Source organism: Phalaenopsis equestris, unplaced genomic scaffold (assembly GCF_001263595.1).
Source record: "Phalaenopsis equestris unplaced genomic scaffold, ASM126359v1 Scaffold209375, whole genome shotgun sequence".
In the NCBI taxonomy this organism is placed as follows: Eukaryota; Viridiplantae; Streptophyta; class Magnoliopsida; order Asparagales; family Orchidaceae; genus Phalaenopsis; species Phalaenopsis equestris.
The window spans coordinates 446,279-468,526 of record NW_018228544.1 but is presented as its reverse complement, the minus strand read 5'-3'; the positions used below and the strand labels follow the sequence as shown (position 1 = coordinate 468,526).

The following is a 22,248-nucleotide window of genomic DNA, read 5'->3' as shown; positions in this document are numbered from 1 at the left end:
ACAATAAAATGTTCCAAATTTGAACCAATCCCCCTTCTTAGATCAATATCTTTGAAATGTCCTTACCATTTGAACTCCTTGAAGATAATTTTTCTTGACTTTTATCGAGAGTATTCTTAGGTAACTTCAGTTATCTAAGATGTAATTAACTATAGGGGCTTGCCCTTATAGGAAGCTTTTCCCGAACCCAGCATAACATAAACCCTATTTAATTCCTTATATTAAATAGGGGAACTTGTCGGCCAATACATTGGTTTCGCAGACCAAACGGATGTCATAACTTTCTTTAGTTTATTTGATCGAGCCTCACTCTCAATTCTTGCGTTCATCCTTCGGGATAGATACATGATTTGAGATAAAGTGCTCTTTCATCTAAACTATGAAAATTATGGGGTCAGTTTGACTTCATCTTTTTCAAAACTAAATTTTTTAAAACGTCCTTCCGAAGCGGGCAACGGGATTTCAATTCCGATGACCGACAGCTTCTTACGGGCAAACCCCACACCAAAAATAGTGCCGACAGTCCAATCGGAGGAGTTTCATTTATGTGGGTTGGGAGTGAGGTACATGGGTAATTTGGTAATTATATATTGTACTTCAGGTTTTCTATGGTTATAAATAGGTTTGTATGTAACTCTAGATCTTATCCCATATTCTGTATTTTGTACTCTTTTCTTAATATTGGAAGGAGATCGTTGTTTTGCTCCCGAGGATGTGGGTATCTTTGTCGAACCTCGTAAATCTTTGTGTGTTCTTCTGGATTTATGTCGATTCCTATTTTTCTTCGCCCTAATTTCTCAACAGTTTCTCATGAAAGGCATGACCATGAACACCACACAAATATCACATGCATTGAAACAACTAGCTCCTCTAATTGACCAAGCTATCAACGAAATCATTTGAGAATATGATTCATGGTTTAGTTGGACGACGAATTGTCCAAATACAATTCAATCATGTATTAAAAATATATCAAATAATGACGTTCAAGAGCCACCAAATGTTGAACTTTAAATATTCTTACATTTTATTTAGTACTGCGCACAACAACACTTACAAACAAATTTTAATCAAATTTGTGAGATAGTAGAAGAGAATGTACCCTTGAGAATTTGGTGCTAATACACTACATTAAATGGGGGGAAATTTACATTCACAACACACATTTCTTATGTATTTATGATTCTAACCCCTAAAGTTTGATATTTATCTTTATAACATTTTGTTATTGTACATTTATGCTTGACTTTCACTTTTATAAAGTTAGTAAGAGTGATATTTTCTTTGTGATGTTGATGATTTGAGTGTTATGCATGTAAATGATAAGTATTGATATTACATATGTAAATATATGAAAATTATGTGTAGATGCCTTATTTTTCTCTACCTAATTTGGTAATTTAGTACATCTAACATGTGATTGAGGAGGGTTAATTACTCTAGAAGTCAAACAATGTGAATGTTATTGCGAAATGTTAGACGTCTTAATATTTACAAGTTCAAAATATTATGTCATACTATGACTTTTTCATTTAATGGCAGTTAATCAATTGATATATTTTTTGAATTTTTTTGACCGTTCTTTAGAACTCCATGAGTGGATGTAAATGATAAATGCTCTTGAGAGCGGTCAAAAAGTTCTAAGGTTATATCAATTTATTTAATTTTATGAAATAAAAGCACACACACACACCTAACTTTTTTTATATGTATATAGGGCTTTCACATAACAATCGATAATAAATTTCATTTATGTATAAAATTATGATCAGACGTGTACTTATGTGGAGTCTGATTGTATGTTTCTTTTCTGAGATATGTTGTCGAACTACGACGTCGACCTTTTATTATTTCATATTTGACTTATTTTCTTGCTTTTATTGTATTTTTGCATGTTTAGATTGTTTTTTCTGTTTCTTTCTGGTTTATCTGTGATGTTACGGAAAATACAATTTAGGCTCTCTATGACATTAAAATTATAAATTTTTTGTAAGAAAATTCTAATAAAAAGGATTGAGATAATCTAAATTTTAGGATTAAAATTGTCATGATTTTTCAAAATTTGTTTTTACTTTTCTTCATGACCTTTGGGCCTTTTTTAAAACGGGTTGCATAGCATGACCCTCACCTGTCATAATTAATAGAACCTTCACACTATCTAATGACTGATTTAGATAATTGCATCATTTTACATGATTCGAGGAGAAGTCTCCGTACTTCTTCGACCCGACTAGCATATCATAGATTTCTACTTAGTAGTTGTCTAGCACACTTAGGTCATTAGAAGACACCTCGACCTAGACGGGGTGTAAGTCATTAGTTGGGAGTGTTTTCTGTTTTGTAGCTAAACTTCTCTTTCTCTTCTTTTCCAGTAGCTTCATTGTCACTTCGACAGATATAAGTCTCACCTCTTAGAGTTATACCTGATAGTTACAGAATAAAGTTTCGTTTATTTTACCTTAACGCTATTGAGGTTCCCGTGGAAGATACAATTAACAAATTGCAGACCGGGAATCTCAGGACGTGTTGGGTCGACTACCTTCACAATCGGGTTGACATATGGTCTTAGTGGTCTGGGATGACTAGTCTGTGGACCCCGACCTGGCTACCTCTGCCTTTTAATGATTACTCCTTCCTTCCTTCCTTTGACTACCCATATTGAGCCATATCTCTCCTTTTGTCTTCGTTTGTATCATCTTGACACACTGATTAAAGATGAGCTGCGACCCTGCTTGGGATAGGATGATTTGTCATTAACCCTTATGGTCCGAATGTGTTTTGACGTACTGAGATTCTTCATCGAGATGATTCGGTTATTTTGCAGACTTCGTATATTGATGAGTCTATTACCCATGTGGGACCGTGAGAGTCCCACTCTCCGCCTTCTGGCTTAGTGGGAGCTTTGAAAGCTTCGAAGTATTTTCATGTGAAATAATCATCATTTTATAGTCTTGTGCTAGTTGTCACTTCTAATGCAAGCAAAACTCCCTAGATCAAGAGTATTTTTTAGCAACCCCCAAGATGTAATTAACAAGAGGGATGCGTCTCCTCGGCAACACTCTAGACCCCAGAATAGACATACACACTTAAATTTATGATTGTAGTTAGCTTTCATAACTATTCTTTTTCGGATATTTGAAATAAGTTATTTCAGTTCAATTTTGTTCAGACATATATGTTTGACATATCCTAGCGAGGTTTGTCAAGAGGGAGCTATCAATCTATAAGTGGAAGATTGTTAAGTGTGAAGTTTGTAACACTACAACACCCGAGGAACAACACCCCATGGTCACCGAAGGCTGCTACTGTGTTTGTTTCTTGATGTAGCCACGTCTGAACTGACATATATATGTCAGGTGGCAAGTAAATTTTAGTGTTTTGTTTTTTTTATTATTGCGCTTCTATTTGAAATTTTATTTCAAATTTCCTTAATTTGTGTGATCCTATTATGAGGTGTGGTTTTGATTTGTAATTGATTGAAGCCTTAAGTGTACATTCCATCCCAACATTTGGTTGAGAACAACACTGAGAATTGGTTATCTTCCCTTCAAGTCCAGGTCCTCCTTTCATGAAAGGATTATAACTCTATTTATAGATTCTTGAGATTGACTTCCTATATAAACAATAAAATAATCTAGACCACTCTATTGGATGACCCAAAAAGATTCTCATGATCGAACAAATTATTGCGAACATTTAAGTGCCTTAACGATGTGGAAATGGAGTGATATTGGTCTCATTGAATTCGTCTTATCGAGATACTCGATTCAATTACAAATTTATCAGATTTGAAACTATTAAAAGTGATTTAACAGTTTGATCTAAAATTTATTTGAGTCGGCTTAGACCATATTTGATGTCATCGGTTCCTGCTCGCCGACCGGATTAGTTTAATACGTTGAATTTGGACTTCTTGATGATTCGTATGACTCCACGAGATCCTTGCTAAAAAAAATGGCAAAATTCGAGGTATCAAGGTGGCAGCGTGGCGGGTATGTAAATAGACAGATTTAAGAGAATCTTTGGCTTTAACACGTGTTTAAATACGTAACAAAATTTCAATTAAATATGTGATTTAATTTGAATAATATTACTCCTAATTGGAGCGCTGTACGTCAGACGTTAATTGGTGTTAACCTCTGGAAAAATTATTACATCCAGTCTCCGAACATAGGGATACGTCCGGAGTCCAATAAATCACCTCCACATGAGCTGACAGGAAAAAAAACTCGTTTTTTCTTGTGATCCGCCCGGTAACAAGATAATATTCCTCCCGTATTATTCTGCGTTATTCATATGTTATTGTGGTGGAATAATGTATTATTGTGTTATTATAATACCGAAAAAATTCTCAGAACACAATAATACATGAATATCATCACAATAATACTTGAATAATGCGGAATAATACGGGAGGAATATTCCTTGTACTAAAACGATTTTTTTTTTATTTTTCTGTCACCTCCACGTGATATGATTTTATTGGACTCCGGACGTAGGACATAATATTTGTTCTAACCTCTGAAGTGCTCTTTTTATGAACACGTAATACCTAAAAATATATTTATGATAGATTTGGAAAAAAAAAATTGTTGATAAAAACAGTAAATAACGAGTTATTGCCAAGTAAATTTCAATAAAATTAATTGCTTCGAAATATTAGAAACAAATAATACACATGCAAGACGTGTTTTTCTTATTGTTATCTTCAACGATAGTTTAATAAATATGTATTATTTCTTATGATATTTATATATGTAATTTCTTATATATAAAGAAACAAATAAATTTGATTTTAATATTTTAGTTGAATTTCTCAATCATACAATTCAAATAAAAAATACATATTCTGAATGTTTCCTTTTATTAGAGGTGTTGCCACTTATATATTCAAAGTCTCTTTACAACTTGTAGCTAATTTGACTATTCATTATTGAAAATGTTTTTTTTTTTTTCTCAACTAAAAAATTTGACCATTAGATAATTAAAGAAGGCTATACTTAAAATGAATGCGAGGTTTTGAAGAGAAACGATCGTGTCGGTGCTGTGTGGGTTGGGACTGTGTGTGGATGTGTGGTTTTGTGTGGACGTGATTGTGGTGACTGTGGTTGTGTGTGGAGGCTGTGGTTTTAAAGTGGCTTTTTGCTTTTAAAATGTCATATATGTTGCTATGACAGTTATGTTACAAACAACATTTGTTTGACAGTTGTTTTCAAACAATAATAAACAAACAGCCAATCAACTTATATGCAATAACCTATTGATAATTTGCAGCTGCCCCAAACAAACCCTAAATCGGATAATGAAAGTGAAGTTGAAGAGATTCATGATGTGAAGTTTGATCTGAAGTTGAATCGGGTGATATTATAAATATAAAAAATACGTACATGATATACTATTGTTGCATGAAGATTAATATCATACTCCTAAAATTTTTTCACTAAGAAGCACAAAAAAATAAGATAGATATCAAATTCTCAAAATTTGTACCTCGAGAGCATAAAAAACACAAAATGAATGTCAAACTCCAAAAATTTGTCTCTCAAGTCGCATTAAAAATAAAATAAAATAGATATCGGCTCGGTCCTATATTGTACAATTTAAGAAAATGATAGCCTTTCTAAGGGCAATTATATACATAGCATAAGAAACATTGTTATTTACAAGTCTAGCACCCTCTTTTATCCGATTTTCAAATTCTTTTTACTCTTTTGAATTTCATATAGTTTGTGCTAATTGAGCAATTCAATTGAGTGAATAACATCAAGATATTTGCATTAAATGGAACGGTGCTTGTAATTTTAACATGTTATTTCTTTTTTTCTTTTAGTTTTCCTGATACTCACTATTAGGTGAGGCATATGTCTTTTTCTGTACTGTTATGAAGGGGTTTTATTGTTTCTAAAATATTTAATATGTGGACATTGCAGTTTTGTTGTGAAAAATACAACTGCTTCGTGCCAGATTATTCTTTTATTTATAAAAAACTGCAAATCAACTGTTTTGCAAACACACAAACCAAACAGCTAAATAATTTATCCAAAACAGAGACAAAATATTTATTTATCCAGAATCAGCTGTTTTCAAAACGCACAAACCAAACAGTCAGCCAGCTTATCATGATAAGTTACTGATTAACAAATTATCATGATAAGTTGTTTATCTGGATAAGTTGGATAAACTGCAGCTGTCCCAAACAGACCCTTAGTTTGCCCTTTGGAGTGGAAAAATTATTCCATATGAACACCACATACGGAAATGCACGCGATATCCGATCTGCACCGATCATCAGACTCCATCAAATTTTTTTTTCAAAAAAAAAAAAAGAAAAATTGAAAATATGGCTCACCAAAATATAACTTTTAGTTTCATGAGCGGTGCAGATCGAACACCGCACATGTGATGTCCGTATGAAATAATTTTTCATTGAAGTGAGTAAAAAAATTTTAGGTAGTTCTAGTTAAAAATTTTCTCAATCGGCTATTATTGTGAGTGATAATAGTTAACACTCCATATTAATATCAGTATAATAAAGTATCCGGTGATATTAAACAAGACGAGACAAAATTAATTTTAGTAAATAAATCATCAAATTTCATCGTCTTGGAACTTAAAATAAAAATAGATTTACATACATACTACCCAATTTATATATGTTCAAAATTCTAACATTCTTATTTTTATTTTTCAACTTTGACTAATTTTATTCATGAATTAAATAATGTATTTCATTTTTATAAGGTTAATTATTACGATATTTTTATGTGCCATTAAAAATATATTAAAAGTAAATGTTGATATTAAACATGTAAATACTTAAAAATTATATAATGTATATGTAAATACTAAAAATTGAAGGGAAAAAAAAACATTTTGGCTCAACAATGGCTCCTAATGATATGATTTCGAGCTGCGCTTGTGTCGGCTCAAAATCAGATCGACAAAAAATTTGATCTAGAATTTTGGCTCATTTATTTCAATCTGATCACGACCTGAGCGAAAATTCAAGTCAATATTCACGCGATTAATATTCTTTGAGCTAAATTCGCTAAATTAACTGTCGTGACATCAATATGCATGTAAAGTGTTAATAATTCGATTTCAAATCAGTTTGGCTCTAAATTAGAATGAAAAAAATTCAATCTAAAAATTTAATTGATAGACTAGCTGACTTATTTCGATCAAATCTTAATCGGGGTCATAATTCAAAAGTCATCAATTATCTTCAAGCTAAATTCAGAACCACCATAAGCTCAGCTAACGCGACTTGATTTGTCAAATAATAGACATGAATGACTGAATGACACCACAGAAGCCATAATTCTCCGCCTTTTCAATCCTCGTCCGAATTCCGATAATGGCGGCAAGAAATCCGGGGAGTAAATGGAATTTTTCATTAACCAAACATTTTTCATTAACCAAATTCGGAGGGAGAGAGAAAAATGCTAACACACTGACGACGGAGCTCGCTTCTCTCGCATGCATGGCTTCCACCCTCCCTTGCCTTTTCTGAACAGCCTCAAATCGAAGACAAAGATTTCAATGCGGTTGGGGACGAAGGCATTATAAGGAGAACAACCAGAGATATTGCAATCCTGATCCTTGTCCTTTTCCATTTGAATCTGAAGTGATCTAGGGTTACAAATATCGGAATCCTTTGGATGTTGATAGGCTTTTGTCATCTGGGAATGCGGTGAGATTCATAAGCGGAATCATAAGCGGAATTGTTTTCCGATTTTTTTTTTTTTTAAATTCTTTAAGCATGTATTTGTTTGTGTTGCAGATTGCAGGAGTGAACAGGTGGGGATTTGGAAGCGGAGATGGGTGAGAACCAGCGGTTCCAGCTGGGTACTGTCGGCGCGCTTTCGCTATCGGTGGTATCGTCTGTGTCAATTGTGATCTGTAACAAGGCATTAATTAGTTCTCTCGGCTTTACATTTGGTGAGAGATTGGGAAATCTTAGACTTACAGCTCTAATAATGACCATGATTATTATTTGCTTTGTTATACTGCTAATTATGGCTTTGAGTTACATGCATAGGTGTCCTGAATCTGATTTCTTGTGAATTGCATATGTTAATTTCTATGTTTCTATTTCGTTTGATGGTGTTTGTACGTAACAAAAATGATTATAATGGGTTCATCTGAGTCATGGCTGCATTATTATTGTAGAGAGTTGTAGCTGAACTTTTTCCTCAGCGATGGGAGAGGATTAAGATATTGTGAATGTTTCGGCGATATCAAACGGGAGAGTATTGTAGGCTTCCTGCCGAAGGGATTGCTTTGTCATTGATGAATATCATTTTGTGCTTTCTCTCTCTTCATCATTTTAATTCAACTCAAGAAGACCATGTTATCCTCGTTAAACAGAGAACATATATACTGCATGAGCTTCCCACCAATGTTGGTTTGGTTTGGGTTGATTTAAGACGCCTTATCCTTTATTGGAGAGATTGTATAGTTTTTTTTAATTTAATCCGGTGGTTGATATATTTTTGTGGAGGCAATTTAACAGTACTTTTTGGCTCAACTCCAAGAATTCGATTGTGCTATAACAATGGATAATATATAGGTAGACGAGTAAAATGACTGGATTAATGAATGTATATCATTTATATTCTCAAAAAGAAATTCTTTAAACATAATGTGAAATAAGCACAACTGTATGATTTGCATCTAGCTTTAACTCTGTTATTTGTATCTTCATCTATATCTCTATATTTTATTGTAATAGATCAAATTCATTTAAACCCATCTGACATTTTTATCACCTTATGATTTGATTGACAATTGTTAACGCCACACTTATTAAAATTGCATATTACATAATTAGTGTTTGTTCTATTAATTCTACTTCAAACTTTTTTTGAAATATTAGTCGACGTTATAACTGTTCAATTATTTCAGTAGATGTCTTATCAATTAGAACTATGTCATTAATAAAAAGCTTAGAATGACACCCAATTTTGAATATCTTTTATAAGCATTTTGATATCTTTTATAAAAAGTTATGAACTCGATGTTGATTTTTTATATAATACTACTATTATTGGAAATACTTGAGTGTCTTATAGTTACTTTTAGTACTAGTTGGTGCTTCATCATATATATATTTAATAACATTTGACTCACATGTTTTTGTCTTATTGCTCATCAAATAATTTTATGGCAGTTAATTGTGTGTCTTCTCAAGATGGAAAAATCATATGAAAGATTTTTTTGGCTCTTAATAAATTTCCCTTCATTGTCTTAACATAAAAATTGTTTCAAAAATAGATCTTGCTAGCATGAAATTGAATTGATCATTAGAAATTGATGTGATTTTTTTCATCCTATATTTCATTTCTTTCTCTCAAAACTTCGGCTCATGACTCATGCATTTGAATCTTTTACAATTAGTCTAATTTTGAACATTTACTTTTTTTTTAGTATTGGTAAAAAGTGCTTCTTCTTTAATTATTCAACATATTCTAATTTTAACTATTTTCTTGAATATATTATTAATTAAATCACTGCAATGTTCTTTATAACTCTCCAAATCTAATTAAATATTTTCATTTTGTTCCAAAAATAGGGTGCAAAAGACTTGTCTAATTGGTAGGAAAAAACAAGAACATAAGAAATAGGGATTTTAAGGGGAAAATAACTTACAAATTAGGCTATTTAACTAATTTGAAAGATAAAGAGATTGATTGTTAGTGTATTTCTTGAAATTTGTGCCATAGAATATTGGATGGCCTAAGTCGAGAGTGAGAATTCGGGCAGGCCTTTTTGGTTGAATCTATATGTGTTTGTGTGTGTCAGTGGAGAGAGACCGAGAGAGTAATTTACTTCATTTACTTTCTGCTTGACTGTTCTATTCATAAATCAAAATTTAGGAAATCATATCCTAAAAATCTTTTTTCCTTTAAAATCTATTTTATGATAATGGATAAGGCATTCTTATTTCAATAGTCAAAATAATAAAATGAAGATAATCATAACTCAAGTTAAGGGAATACTCCATTGGATCTCTATAAAAAAAATACTTGGCCAAATGGGAGAAGGGAGAGAAGGGATGGATTTTATGGAGTAATGTTTGGCTAGCTTCTTTGATTCGCTTCACTGAAATTTCTCTCTCCTCTCTTCTTGGTGCGTTATTGAAATTCAAGTCTTAATCTTTGTAATTAAGACATTCTTAATTTATACCTGCAAATTTATCCTTACAAGTTTAATCTTCCACAAGATTCTTAGATCACGGCTCTTCTTTTATGCCATTTGCTTCTATAATGCAATTAATCATAACATAATGATAACTCAGATAATATCAACACTTGATTAGTAATTTTGATCAGAGTCACATTAAAACCATAATTATTTTTTATTCAAGCTAAATAGGTTCCCATCTCGTTTGTTTATTCCATTGATAATCCTTTTAGTTGATAAAACCAAGTTACATGAATTTTTTTGGTAGAACTCATATATGAATGCCCTATCTTTTGATTGCTAACATGTTTTGATTGATTATAAATTGATAAATTCTCATTGAAACTGATGTAATTTTCCAAGTATTGAATTATACCTCCATAGTTTCTCTTTTTTTGTCAGATGTTAGCTTTAATGTCCTTAACGATTTTGGATACAATTTGATCTTGAATTTTCAAGATTGGTAGCTGTAAATTGAAGATTCGTTTATACTTGATTTTACGAGATGGTGGCTATATAACTCAATTTGAGTGATTTTTCAAGGCTAGTGGCCAACCTAATTTAATAGTAGTTCTTTCACATCTATTTTTTCAAGATACAAGATTTACTGAATTCAAGTTTGTTGTCTACCATTTCTAAGCATTAAATAAAGAGATGATGCATTATATTTAAGCATATCACAAAAAAAACAACAAAATGTATTTGTTGATATACATATCTGATTTAGGAAAATGTGGGTCCGCTATTACATTTGAGGGGGATAAATTATTCCCTTAATTATCCATTATTGTATTTTTATTTCTTTCCTTTTTATCACTATAATTTGAATTTCCTCCAATTGTATGAGGGTTAGTCTAAGTTGTGTATATATTTGTTTTTTGCTTAATGAGAGGATGAGAGTTTTTCCTCTAATTCTATAGTATTATCTTTCTAGTACTTGTTAGTGGAGCTATTTAGCTTGTAGAAAAAACAAGTCTATTCACTATCTTTGTAGTCGGTGATTATATTATCTTTAGTTAGGTAAAGTGATATTGCTGTCCATATTTTATAATTTTTCATGTATTTATCTTAAAGTCCAGTTGATTATTTGATTTGGGTACACATGTGAATATAAGTTTATTTAAACAAAATCACATAAACATTGGTATTTTTTTTGGAGTTATTGATCTCTCGTTTACAACTTCTTTGTGGTTCATCGTACTTGCCCTTAGAATGAGATCACACTATTTTATATTTATTGGTATTAGAGAACTTATGAAAAGCATGATGACCATGAAGTTCAAGATTGAGAAGCTTGATGGCTTAAAGAGCTTTGATTTTTAAAGAGTTCTTATGTGTATTATATTTGTCCAACATGGGCTTATAAAAGCACTTATATAGCATTGAAAGATGCCTCAAAATATGTGTGAAAGAGATAAAACACATTTGGATAATACGGATTTTTAATGCTTTGTTTATGTTTAGTAGATGAGGTCTTGATAGAGGCATTGGAGGAGATAAATGCGAAAGGTTTATGCTTAAGTTAGAGTAATTAAATATGACTAAAGGTCTTTCCAAAGCTTTCGCTCGCTTTTCATGTAAGAACGAATGTCTATTAATTTACATTTGAATGATTTTAATTTTATCATTCAAGATTTTAAGAATATTGATGTAATTGTTAATGGTAAAAATTAAGCTTTATTCCTATTTTGCTATTTATTACTTTGTTGTTTGAATTTTTAAGATATCATATTATATAATCATGATACAATGCTTGGAGGATTTCAATAATTCATTTTTTTCAAAAGAGATGATTTATAAGTTAAAGGGAAGCAATAAACCAATTGAAGGTTTATTGCAAATTGGAGGTCCCATGAGTGAGAGTTCTCTTCTAATTATGGTAATAAATCATATATTAAATTCAAAAGGATTACTTGTTTTTATTATAAGAAGAAATAACATATTATTTTTTTTTTTGTGAGGAAAAGAGAACCAAAAACATCAATCATAAAGAGGATAAGTTAGCTAATGTAAGTACTATTGCAGTTTTCTTGGCTATAAAATTAGTGATGCTCTTTTGAAGACTTTAAAAAATATGTTTAAAGACCATTAAATTTTGGATTCAAATTTTTTTAATCATGTGTTCTAATTTAAATATGTTTTTCTATATAAGTCGAGATATAGAGGTTGTGTTTGCATGGGACTTGGAACTATGTCCAGGATTAGATGTTCCAGCACTATAAAGTTTAAATTAAATGGTGGTGTGATATATTGTTGCCTTGGAGTCAAGTATGTATCAAGTTTTGAAGAACCTAATATTTGCTTCAAAATATAGATACTTTGGTTGGTAACTCTCTTAAGGTGAATAAGTGTGTGTTGGACCCTATCTGTTGCAGAATAAAATGTAACTTGTTAGTGTTTTGGAATTTGATGAACTATTATATTTTTGTAGGTTTCACATTGGTTAGATTAGGTTTGAACAGCGGCGTTTTACTAATTAGATTGTTTACAATTTTCCAGATTTGCCAGGTGATATGCAATTTTCTAGGTTTTCTTTTTTATGTGACTAAATTATTGAATACGTGATGTAATAGCTTTGAGAGAGCAAGACTAACCTTTCTTGATGGCAAGCCTCCACTAGCTAGATGCTTTGTGTATGTTGCTGTCTTGAAGATGTAAAGCCTGCCTCAGAGAAAATCAGATATTTTGCCTAGTTGCTTTTTCTTTTAACTCTTGCCTTCAAGCTTTTTTATTTTGATCTATTTGGAGCACTTGACTTTGATACCAACATGATGGAGATGCCCAAGGATCTTAATGGTGAAACTAACAATTAGCTTACTGAAAAGGCTTGGGGTGGGGGTGCAGCGCGATGTGTGAAGTTATAAAGGCTTTGAGAAAAGTAACATTTTGTCTTATATTATGTTAAGGGAGGCATTTAGGCTGGATATAGCTTCAAAAGGATATGCTTTAGAGTGATATGATTTGTTGTACGGGACCAAGGTTTGGAGAATTGTCTAAAAGGCAGTAGAGGGATGGTGGACTTGGGAGTTGCTGGATTAGGGTTGGGAGGATAGAAACCGGAGAAGGCTCTTTTTATGGTTTATAATGTGAGGCTTGGGTTAGATATGGAAAGAATGGTGTTCGATGCTTGTAGGGCTAGGCGTGTTGGGGATTGTTTTGGGTTTGTGGAAAGTCGTTGATCAATTTAGAGGAAGTATTTGGTGTTGGATCAGGAGTTAGAAAGAGGGAAAACGGGGAAAATTGAGATAAGAGGGAAACTCCTAAGTACCCTAGATAAACATACATGGAGTCAACGCTAGAGCAGCTACTAGGCTTTTGTTCAAAGTTGCATAAGCAAAGTGCTGTATTATTCAATAATAAAATGTGTGAGTTACAACTTTAGTGCTCTTAACACTCCAAAATATAGTGGTAGCCTACATAGCTAGATAATGGAAGTTGTTAGCCCAATTACAAAGATCTGATGGATGTGTTCATGCCATTAGTTGGCCAAAGAAAGAAAATAAAATAAGTACATAATAATAAAGCAAAAATATTTTTTCTTTAAATCAAAATTCAGCCAATGCAAGAGTGGAAGTAGAGGGGTTTTAGTTTTCATGCAATATTCTAACAATATTTCTTCCTCTAGTGGAATGGCCAGCCCTCTCTTTTCGGATTGATATTCTTGTTTTAGGTAGAACTTAAGTCATCAGCTCACAGTGACTAATCTCGTTTATAAATGCTATATTTAATCGCACTCATATGTGATTTGCAGCCACAACATTGACAAGCTGGCATCTTTTGGTCACATTTTGTTCTCTTCATATGGCGCTATGGATGAAGTTATTTGAACATAAACCTTTTGATCCAAGGGCTGTAATGGGATTTGGAATACTGAATGGATGCTCTATTGGTCTGTTGAATTTAAGCCTCGGTTTCAATTCCATTGGATTCTACCAGGTGGTTCATCTTCTAGTGTTTTGTTTAATAACCTTAATATCTACATAAGTTTTCTTTTCTGCACAAAATGTTTTGGTTATAAAGATAAACATAACCGTTAGCGTTGGTCCTTTCTGGATACAATTTTTAGATTTGCGGCTACTGTAGCCTGCTTCTGCTTTTTTAACATTTAATATACAATTGGTCTCAAACTGTAAAGCTTTTAATGTTTTACTGTTAGTAACTTATTATTTCAGATGCTTATTCATTTGTTCTATATGCTTGTTTTTGCAATGCAGATGACAAAGCTTGCAATTATCCCCTGTACTGTTCTGTTAGAGACTCTCTTCTTCAGAAAGAAGTTCAGGTCTGTTTTATACACATTGTGAGGCGGATATTGTAGGATAAAGATTAGTTTGTTTTACAGTCATATACATTTGTTAAGTATTAACTCTTAACAAAGCTGATATCATTGCACACTTGAAATATATCTCATACTTTTTCTTGAATATTGAAGATGTGCTGATTCGTGGAGGATGAATAAAATATTCTCACGAGGACAAAATGATCAACATGTTGACGTCCATTTTGTAGTTCAAATAAATGCAACAGCAAGCGTTTTTATATTTCCGCCTAGATGTACTCTGGAAACAAAAACTTTAGAAATTCTTTTGCTTGTTTATGTTGTTAGGGGCATTTACATACATACCAAACAATTCTTATGCATTTAAATATCTATCACCCAGACATTCATATTTACATGCATACCATTCAAATTCTTAAGATCACATCCAAAATATCACCATCACTATCTTAGTGAAAGTGAAATACACTTTTTATGCATAGGTTTAGATATCAAACTTTGGGCGGTAGATATATAACATTGTAAATACATAAGAATTGTGTGTTATGTATGTAAATTTACCTTATTATTATTGTTGTTGTTAATTTTAAAGAAGTTTGGTAATAAACAAGATATTTTACTGGCTTCTGTGTGTGTGTGTGTGTGTTTTTTTTTTTTTTGCATTCTTAAGAACGGATGCTAACCATAAAATGTGATGCAATTTGTCACTACATTTAGTCATGCCTGCTCATTGGCTGTCTAAAGGTTTGCTTTGTATGTTCATATTTTTCCATATTCTTTCATTAATTACCAATTAAGTGTCACCTGAAATTTCTATTTGCTGGTGCATCTGACCATTTTGTGTGGGAATTATAATGCGTAGATTATATCTTGTGTTTGGTGTGCTGTTCATTTCATAGCTATTTGAATAACATTTTGGCTCTTTTTATTGGCTTAGTGCAGTCGGAGCATCCAATTATCCCTAGTCATCCTTCTTCTTGGTGTTGGAATTGCCACAGTGACAGATCTTCAACTCAATATTCTCGGATCTATCTTGTCGCTGCTTGCGATTGTTACGACATGCGTCGCCCAAATTGTATCCTTTAATGATTTTCAGTTTAACTATTCTACCATAAAGTAAAATTTATTTACAACCTGCCATTTGAAAATGTTTATATAATTAGATTAGATGATAATTAAGGTTTTATTTGTTATGTTGACCTCGACATAAATTTCACAACTCACTGAGTCTGAGTAAGGCATAAAAAAATGAAGTTGTGGTTATGGAAAGGCATAAAAAAGGTTATCAGCCATGTGATGCTTGTGAGTTTGCTCACAAGCAGCTCTTATGTCAATTATGGAAAGAGGAGCTCTGGTGTGTTTGATTTGATATATTCTGATGTATGGGGATCATGTCCTACTAATTTTATAAATGTTTATCGTTATTTTGTTACATCTATTGATTCTTTTTCTCGTGTTACCTGAATATATTTGATGAAACAAAAGTGTGAAGTGGTTGCATGCTTTAAAGATTTCTAGAAGGTAATCCAGACTCAATATGAGGCAATTGTAAAGGCACGGGGATCTGATAATGGGATAAAATATATCAACAAAACATTTGGAGACTACCTGTCAGCTCAAGGAATACAACACCAAACCATATGTCTATACACACCAGCATAGAATTGAGTAACAGAGAGGAAAAATCGACATCTTCTAGAGGTTGCCCGGAGCATGATGATAGCAATGAGTGCCCTGCCTCACTTATGGAAGTAAACAGTGTTGACAACTACTCAATTGATTAATAGAATGTCTTCAAGAGTGTTGGAATGCAAGTCTCTTTGTCAGGAATCCTTTCATTAAAGGTATTTGGATGTGTATGTTTTGTGAAAGACAACATGTTATCTGTAGGGAAGTTGAATTCCAGAGCTGTGAAATGTGTGTACGTGAGTTATTCTGCTCCTCAAAAGGGTTATGTCTGCTGGAGCCTGATTAAGAAGAGATTTTTTATTAGTATAGATATGTTATTTAGAGAAGTTGAACCATACTACACTCTGGAGGTGAATTCACCCTTTGGTGACTCAACAGACACTGAAGATATAAGGCAAGAGAAAGTGAATAGTGGTGGTGATGGAGTGATGGAGTGGTGCAAGTGGGGAGTGGTGCAAGTGGGAGCAATGTCATGTTTTGTGATGTGGGATGAATAAACTCCTAGGTGATATTATTCGTCCTACATCCACTCCTACCCCCCTATATTAAGGAGAACCTCACGCAACAATACATGACATCCTCTTGATCGGTATGGGCGGGAACTTGACATTACGAACTTTATTTCTTATTCTAACATCTCACATTTGCATGGAACATTCATTGCATTATTGGACTCTATCTCTATGTCTAAGTGTTGACAGATTGCTAAAGAGGATTCCAAGTGGAAGCAGCGATGCATGAAGAGCTTAGAGCTCTTAATAAAAATCGAACATGAGAGATTGTACCACTACCAGCAGGAAAGGAGTTAGTTGGATGCAAGTGGATCTTCATGGTAAAACGAACTTCAGAAGGACATGTGGAGAGGTACAAAATACGACTAGTGACAAAAGGGCACAGTCAGATGTATGACATTTACTATGATGAAATTTTTGCACCAGTAGCAAAAATGAGCATGGCGAGGGCACTGGCTTCTCTGGCAGTGAATGGTGGGTGGAGACTAACATTTGGATGTGAAGAATGTTTTTTTCATGAGGAGCTATGGAGGAGGTATATATGGAGATACCACCAGGTATATACAGTGGGCAAGGTATGTAGGCTCAGAAAGTCACTGTATGACTTGAAGCAGTCTCCTCGAGCCTGATTTGACAAGTTTAGAATGACGATGGTGGGCATGAGATATCAACAGATCAATGCAGACCATATAATATTCTTTCAGCAATATGAGGGTCACATTACCATACTTGTTGTATATGTGGATGACATAATTATCACAGGTGATGATGAGATTGAGATTGCCCAACTGAAGAAAAGATTGGGTAAGCAATTCGAGTTAAAGGATCTGGGACAACTCTGATACTTCCTTGGGATTGAAATGGCTCATGAACCTAGTATGTATTGGATCTTCTCACGGAGACATGCATCTCTCCAATTGATGTGAAGGTTAAGCTCAGTACAGAGGCAGGTGAATCAGTCGATCGTGAGAGGTACAAGAAGTTGGTGGGTTGTTTGATCTATCCGTGCCACACGACTCGATATTTATTTTGCAGTAAGTGTGGTAAGCCGCTACATGCATGATCCAAGGAAGGGTGCAATGTATCAAATTCTGAGGTATCTGAAGAGTGCATTAAGGAAATAGTTGATATTTAGGAAGAATGGACATGTAGATATTGAGGGCTTTTATGATTCTGACTAAGCAAGCTGTGTTGATGACAGACGATCCACATAAGGATATTGCATAATTGTAGGTAGCTACTTGGTCTCGTGGAAGAGCAAGAAACAGTCAGTTGTAGCAAGATCAACAGCAGAGGCAGAATATTTGGCCATGATATTAGGAGTTGCTAAGATGATGTGGCTGAAAGACTTGTTGGTTGAACTTAAAGTCAATCAAAGAACTCAAATGAAGTTGTGGTGTGACAAGTCGGCAATCAATATTGCTAACAACCCGGTGGAACACGATAGAACTAAACATGTGGAGATTGATTGATTCTTCATCAAGGAGAAGCTGAATAATGGATTGTTGGAGCAAATAAGTAGAGGCCTGCTGCTATCACTCGGATATCCGAAGGCAGATTTGGAAATTCAAACAAAATTCCAAAAGGCTGACTGAAATGATCGGTTAAATTGGAAGCAGCCGGTGCTGGAGAGGCGGCCGTGGAAGCGTTAAGATGCCAAGTAAGTATCTGCTTTAGATCTTGACGCCAACTTAGAAAAGTACCATGCTTAGGCAATGCAGGAGTAGCTGAAGCTTCTCTTCATATTATATTTGCTTGTTATGCTTTTTATCCGGAGGAGAATTGAAGAATAAGCGGCAGCTCTGCTTTGTGCTAATTAGTGGAGCTTCTGTTGTAATCTGTTTGTCGTCTGAATTTTCCATTTGATCCATCTCTCTCTTGTTGTGAAATAAGATTTTTTAGATTTTTAAGTTAATTTATGTGCTGGCTGTAACAAATTCATGTTTGGCTCTGATACCAAATTGAAAGAAAAAAAGCCAAAAATTAGGTATTTCATTCAGCATGTATTTAAATAGGGGTTACAACATTTAATAAATAAACCCAATAAAGCCCCCTATTACACATAATTCTCAACAAACCCTCTATAACGGACTTGATTGAACATGATGAAAACAACAAATAAGCACAAATTAAGCCTAAATTGCCTTGACGACTGTCGAAATTAGTAAAACAAGTTCTGTTCATAAAATGTACTGCACAAGCTCATCCTTGCAAGATTCACCGCCACAAATTTTTAGTTAACATTGGTATGTAAAATTCCCTAGAAATGAGAATGCTTGGAAGAGATGATACAGCAAATTATTGAATTTGACATGGAAATAATATATTTTTAATATAAGCATCATGATTATTCTTAAAATAATCCAAAAATCTCTCATTCTTTCAAATCCAGCCGCCCAAATCCATTCCATATTCCAGCAATTGCCGCCTGCTTGCTGTGCTCGCTCAGTCCGTCTGCAATCCAGGACCGACCGCACGTCTCCCTCTTCTGACTCTTTCAGTTATGAAACCCGCTCAGCTATCCTATTCAGGTCACTCCCATTTACGGAGAGGGGTGCTAATTTTTGGAGTCTGCATGTTATTTCTTTTTTTTTTTTTCTCCTTGAATGCAAGCTCAATGGAAAGAATAATTTTTTTAATCTAATCAGGGTAGCTTTTGGCAGTTTTGTTTTCGTTGTGAGTGAAGTTGCACCTGTATGAATTTAGGATCATATAACCTACTCTGCTAAATCTTTTTTCTCTTGCATTATTTCACCTGAAAAGGGCTTGCTCTATTTTACATCTGTCAAAAGCAGACTCACAGAAGATAAATTTGGTGGTTATTTATGTAACATGTAAAACTTTCATATTGTTTTGTGATTTTTAATTTACCAAATGAGATAGAAAAAATATTTCTTAGTTTTTGTCTAAACCTTAGCGAGCGCTACTCAGATGACCAACACAATTCAGAAGAGGTTCAAAGTTTCATCTACTCAGCTCTTGTATCAATCCTGCCCCTATCAAGCAATAACCCTCTTCATAATTGGTCCTTTTCTTGATGGACTTCTAACTAAACAGAACGTTTTTGCATTCAAGTATACGCCTCAAGTTCTGGTAGGTTAAATAGAATATCTTTTGTAAACAAGAACCCTGAAGCCTACTAAAGCTAGAGGTGTCTCTCACATTTTCATTTATTCGCAGGTCTTTATTGTACTATCTTGCCTAGTATCTGTCTCTGTGAACTTCAGTACTTTTCTTGTTATTGGAAAAACATCACCTGTCACATATCAAGTTTTGGGGCACCTCAAAACTTGCTTAGTTCTAGCATTTGGTTATGTTTTACTCCACGATCCATTTAGCTGGAGGAATATATTTGGAATTTCTGTAGCAGTTGTTGGAATGGTCCTTTATTCTTACCATTGCACCATTGAGAACCAGGAAAAAGCGAATGAAGTGATTATCCAGCTATCGCAGGTATCCAGAATAGTCTTTTCCTTCTATGTTAACTATCTTACGTGTTTCTGTTATTTACTTGTAATATGAAGTAAAACTCAAGCGTAACAAAATCTGCTTCAATGGATGAAATTGTTCGTTCACATTTTGAAGTTGGCCTCAAAATAAAAGTCTCATAATATCGTATCTTTTTTTCTTGAGAAGCTATTAAAAAAAAAAAAAAAAACTGTACTTGAATATGGATGCAGGATAGTAGGTGCTAGATGTTATATATTTCTACCATCTTCTTCATGCATCAGTGATATCCTTTTGACTATTTTAATGCCATGTTTAATTAGGAAATAGGCTATGCTAGTATTGGAAATTTTTCATCAATTAGCAAGTATTAATCATATTAGATTTCCTTAGGATATGTGCATTGACTGTATGCAAATAAACAGTGAAACCATAGTACAATCAGCAACCATAGCACAATCAGCATGATATGTAGTCATAATGATTGTTATTTGCATTTTCTCAATTATTTGTTGCTATTTTTTATGAATTATTCTGTCACATCTTTTCCGTCCTGCATGTGTCGGTATCTTTTCCTTGTGTAATCTTCTTTATTTGATTCTGATTAAATGATTTTTAATCTTCCTTTCTGTATTCTTTTCACATGAATTTTGTCTTCTTGTCTCAATGGCGTATCTTTTGCTTTTTTTACATATGCGCATATCTTCTAAAACTAATTTCTATAGTTTTGTCTTCAACAGAAATACTCATTATCGAACTAACTATAAAAACCAGTTAAAAGAGGTCCATAGTGTTTGTTTGACCAACATTTGTTGATATTTCTTTTATTTACTTAACCCAATAATAATCGGAAAAAAAATGCAGACATGTCTATTGGGAACTAATTTGGCATTGGTTCATTAGAATTTTGTAAATCCTTGTGAACATCTTGTAGCCATATGAATTTTGGTCTTTCTTGCTCCAATATTATTTTGCCCTCCAATAATTGTACAATTTAACAAATGAATCACTTTTCTTGTTCTAATTTGCCTTTCTCATCATTTTGTTTCTGACAGGCAAAAGAAAGCGAGCTCGACCTTCTTCTTGGTGTAGAAAATGGAGCAAATTTGTCTAGGGATGGCGCATCTCCTTGGAGCTCAAACAAAGATCTGCATGCTTGAGCTCTTCCCCCCGTCCTTTTTTTTTCTTTCCAGTTCTAATTTGATCACAGTGATGTCAAATGCATCTCCGGTAAACTTGCTTCCTCTATATTCTGAAATCTGTTCCCTTCAAAGTTGGGAGTCAGATGATTGTTTTTGTTTTGTTTAGGGCTTTTTTTAAAAAAAAATTTAAATGAGGATTTACACACGTGCCACTCAATTCATATGTATTTACATATTTAACACTTAAAACTTCAACTTTTACATATATGCCACTCATGATGAAAAGGTGTATTTCATTGTTTAGAAGTCAAAATAATGAAATTATTGATGTGATATGAACAATTTTGTTGGCATAATTATAAAAAACAAAGTTTAGTAGTATATGTAACTACATCAAAATTGGGTGGTATGTATGTAAATGCTCCTTTTCTTTAATAACTACATGTTTACTGTAATTAGACTTTGGTTGATCTCAATTAGTCCTGTGTCGTAAATAAGTAAAAATTCTCTTTTTGGGCCTTCCAAGGTTGGTTGTAGTTCTGCAATTTATAAACATTTTGTAACAATGCTAATGGAGTCTTCATTAGAGAAGCTACCGAAAAAAAAAAATTGCATTAGGTTTTCTTAAGATAATGTCTCTACATGATGAATTTGAATGAGTTTTTCTTCACAGACCACCTGAAACTTGCTATTTACAATATAACTACCTTCTTCATCCATTTTTCAAATTCTCACTCAAATATGAAAATTCATGGTAAAACTTAAACAACCAAGCATTTTGACCTTAGCAAGACTTTAATTTTCATCCTGGTGTTTAATTTGTAAATATCAAAGTTTCCGGTGCTTTTCATGTAATTATCCCAAAATTAAATGTATGCATATTTCGGACAATGTAGGCTTAAAATAAGATGATATTTAGTTTTTTTCAGCAAAAACATATACAATATAAGCCGTTGTTTAATATTTTCGTTGAATGTCTTCTATTTTCCAGCTT

At 33.2% G+C, this 22,248-nt stretch overlaps 1 protein-coding gene across 1 annotated transcript; it reads left to right on the top strand.

The window, feature by feature from the left end:
- Positions 1-7,260: 7,260 nt before the first annotated feature.
- LOC110036631 (uncharacterized membrane protein At1g06890-like) lies at positions 7,261-21,459 on the top strand. The gene is made up of 8 exons (XM_020741119.1): positions 7,261-7,693; positions 7,784-7,941; positions 13,937-14,121; positions 14,400-14,467; positions 15,407-15,539; positions 19,597-19,758; positions 19,846-20,118; positions 21,168-21,459. The coding sequence occupies exons 2-8, from the start codon at positions 7,821-7,823 to the stop codon at positions 21,270-21,272; spliced, it is 1,047 nt and encodes a 348-aa protein (XP_020596778.1). The 5' UTR covers positions 7,261-7,693; positions 7,784-7,820; the 3' UTR covers positions 21,273-21,459.
- Positions 21,460-22,248: the final 789 nt, after the last annotated feature.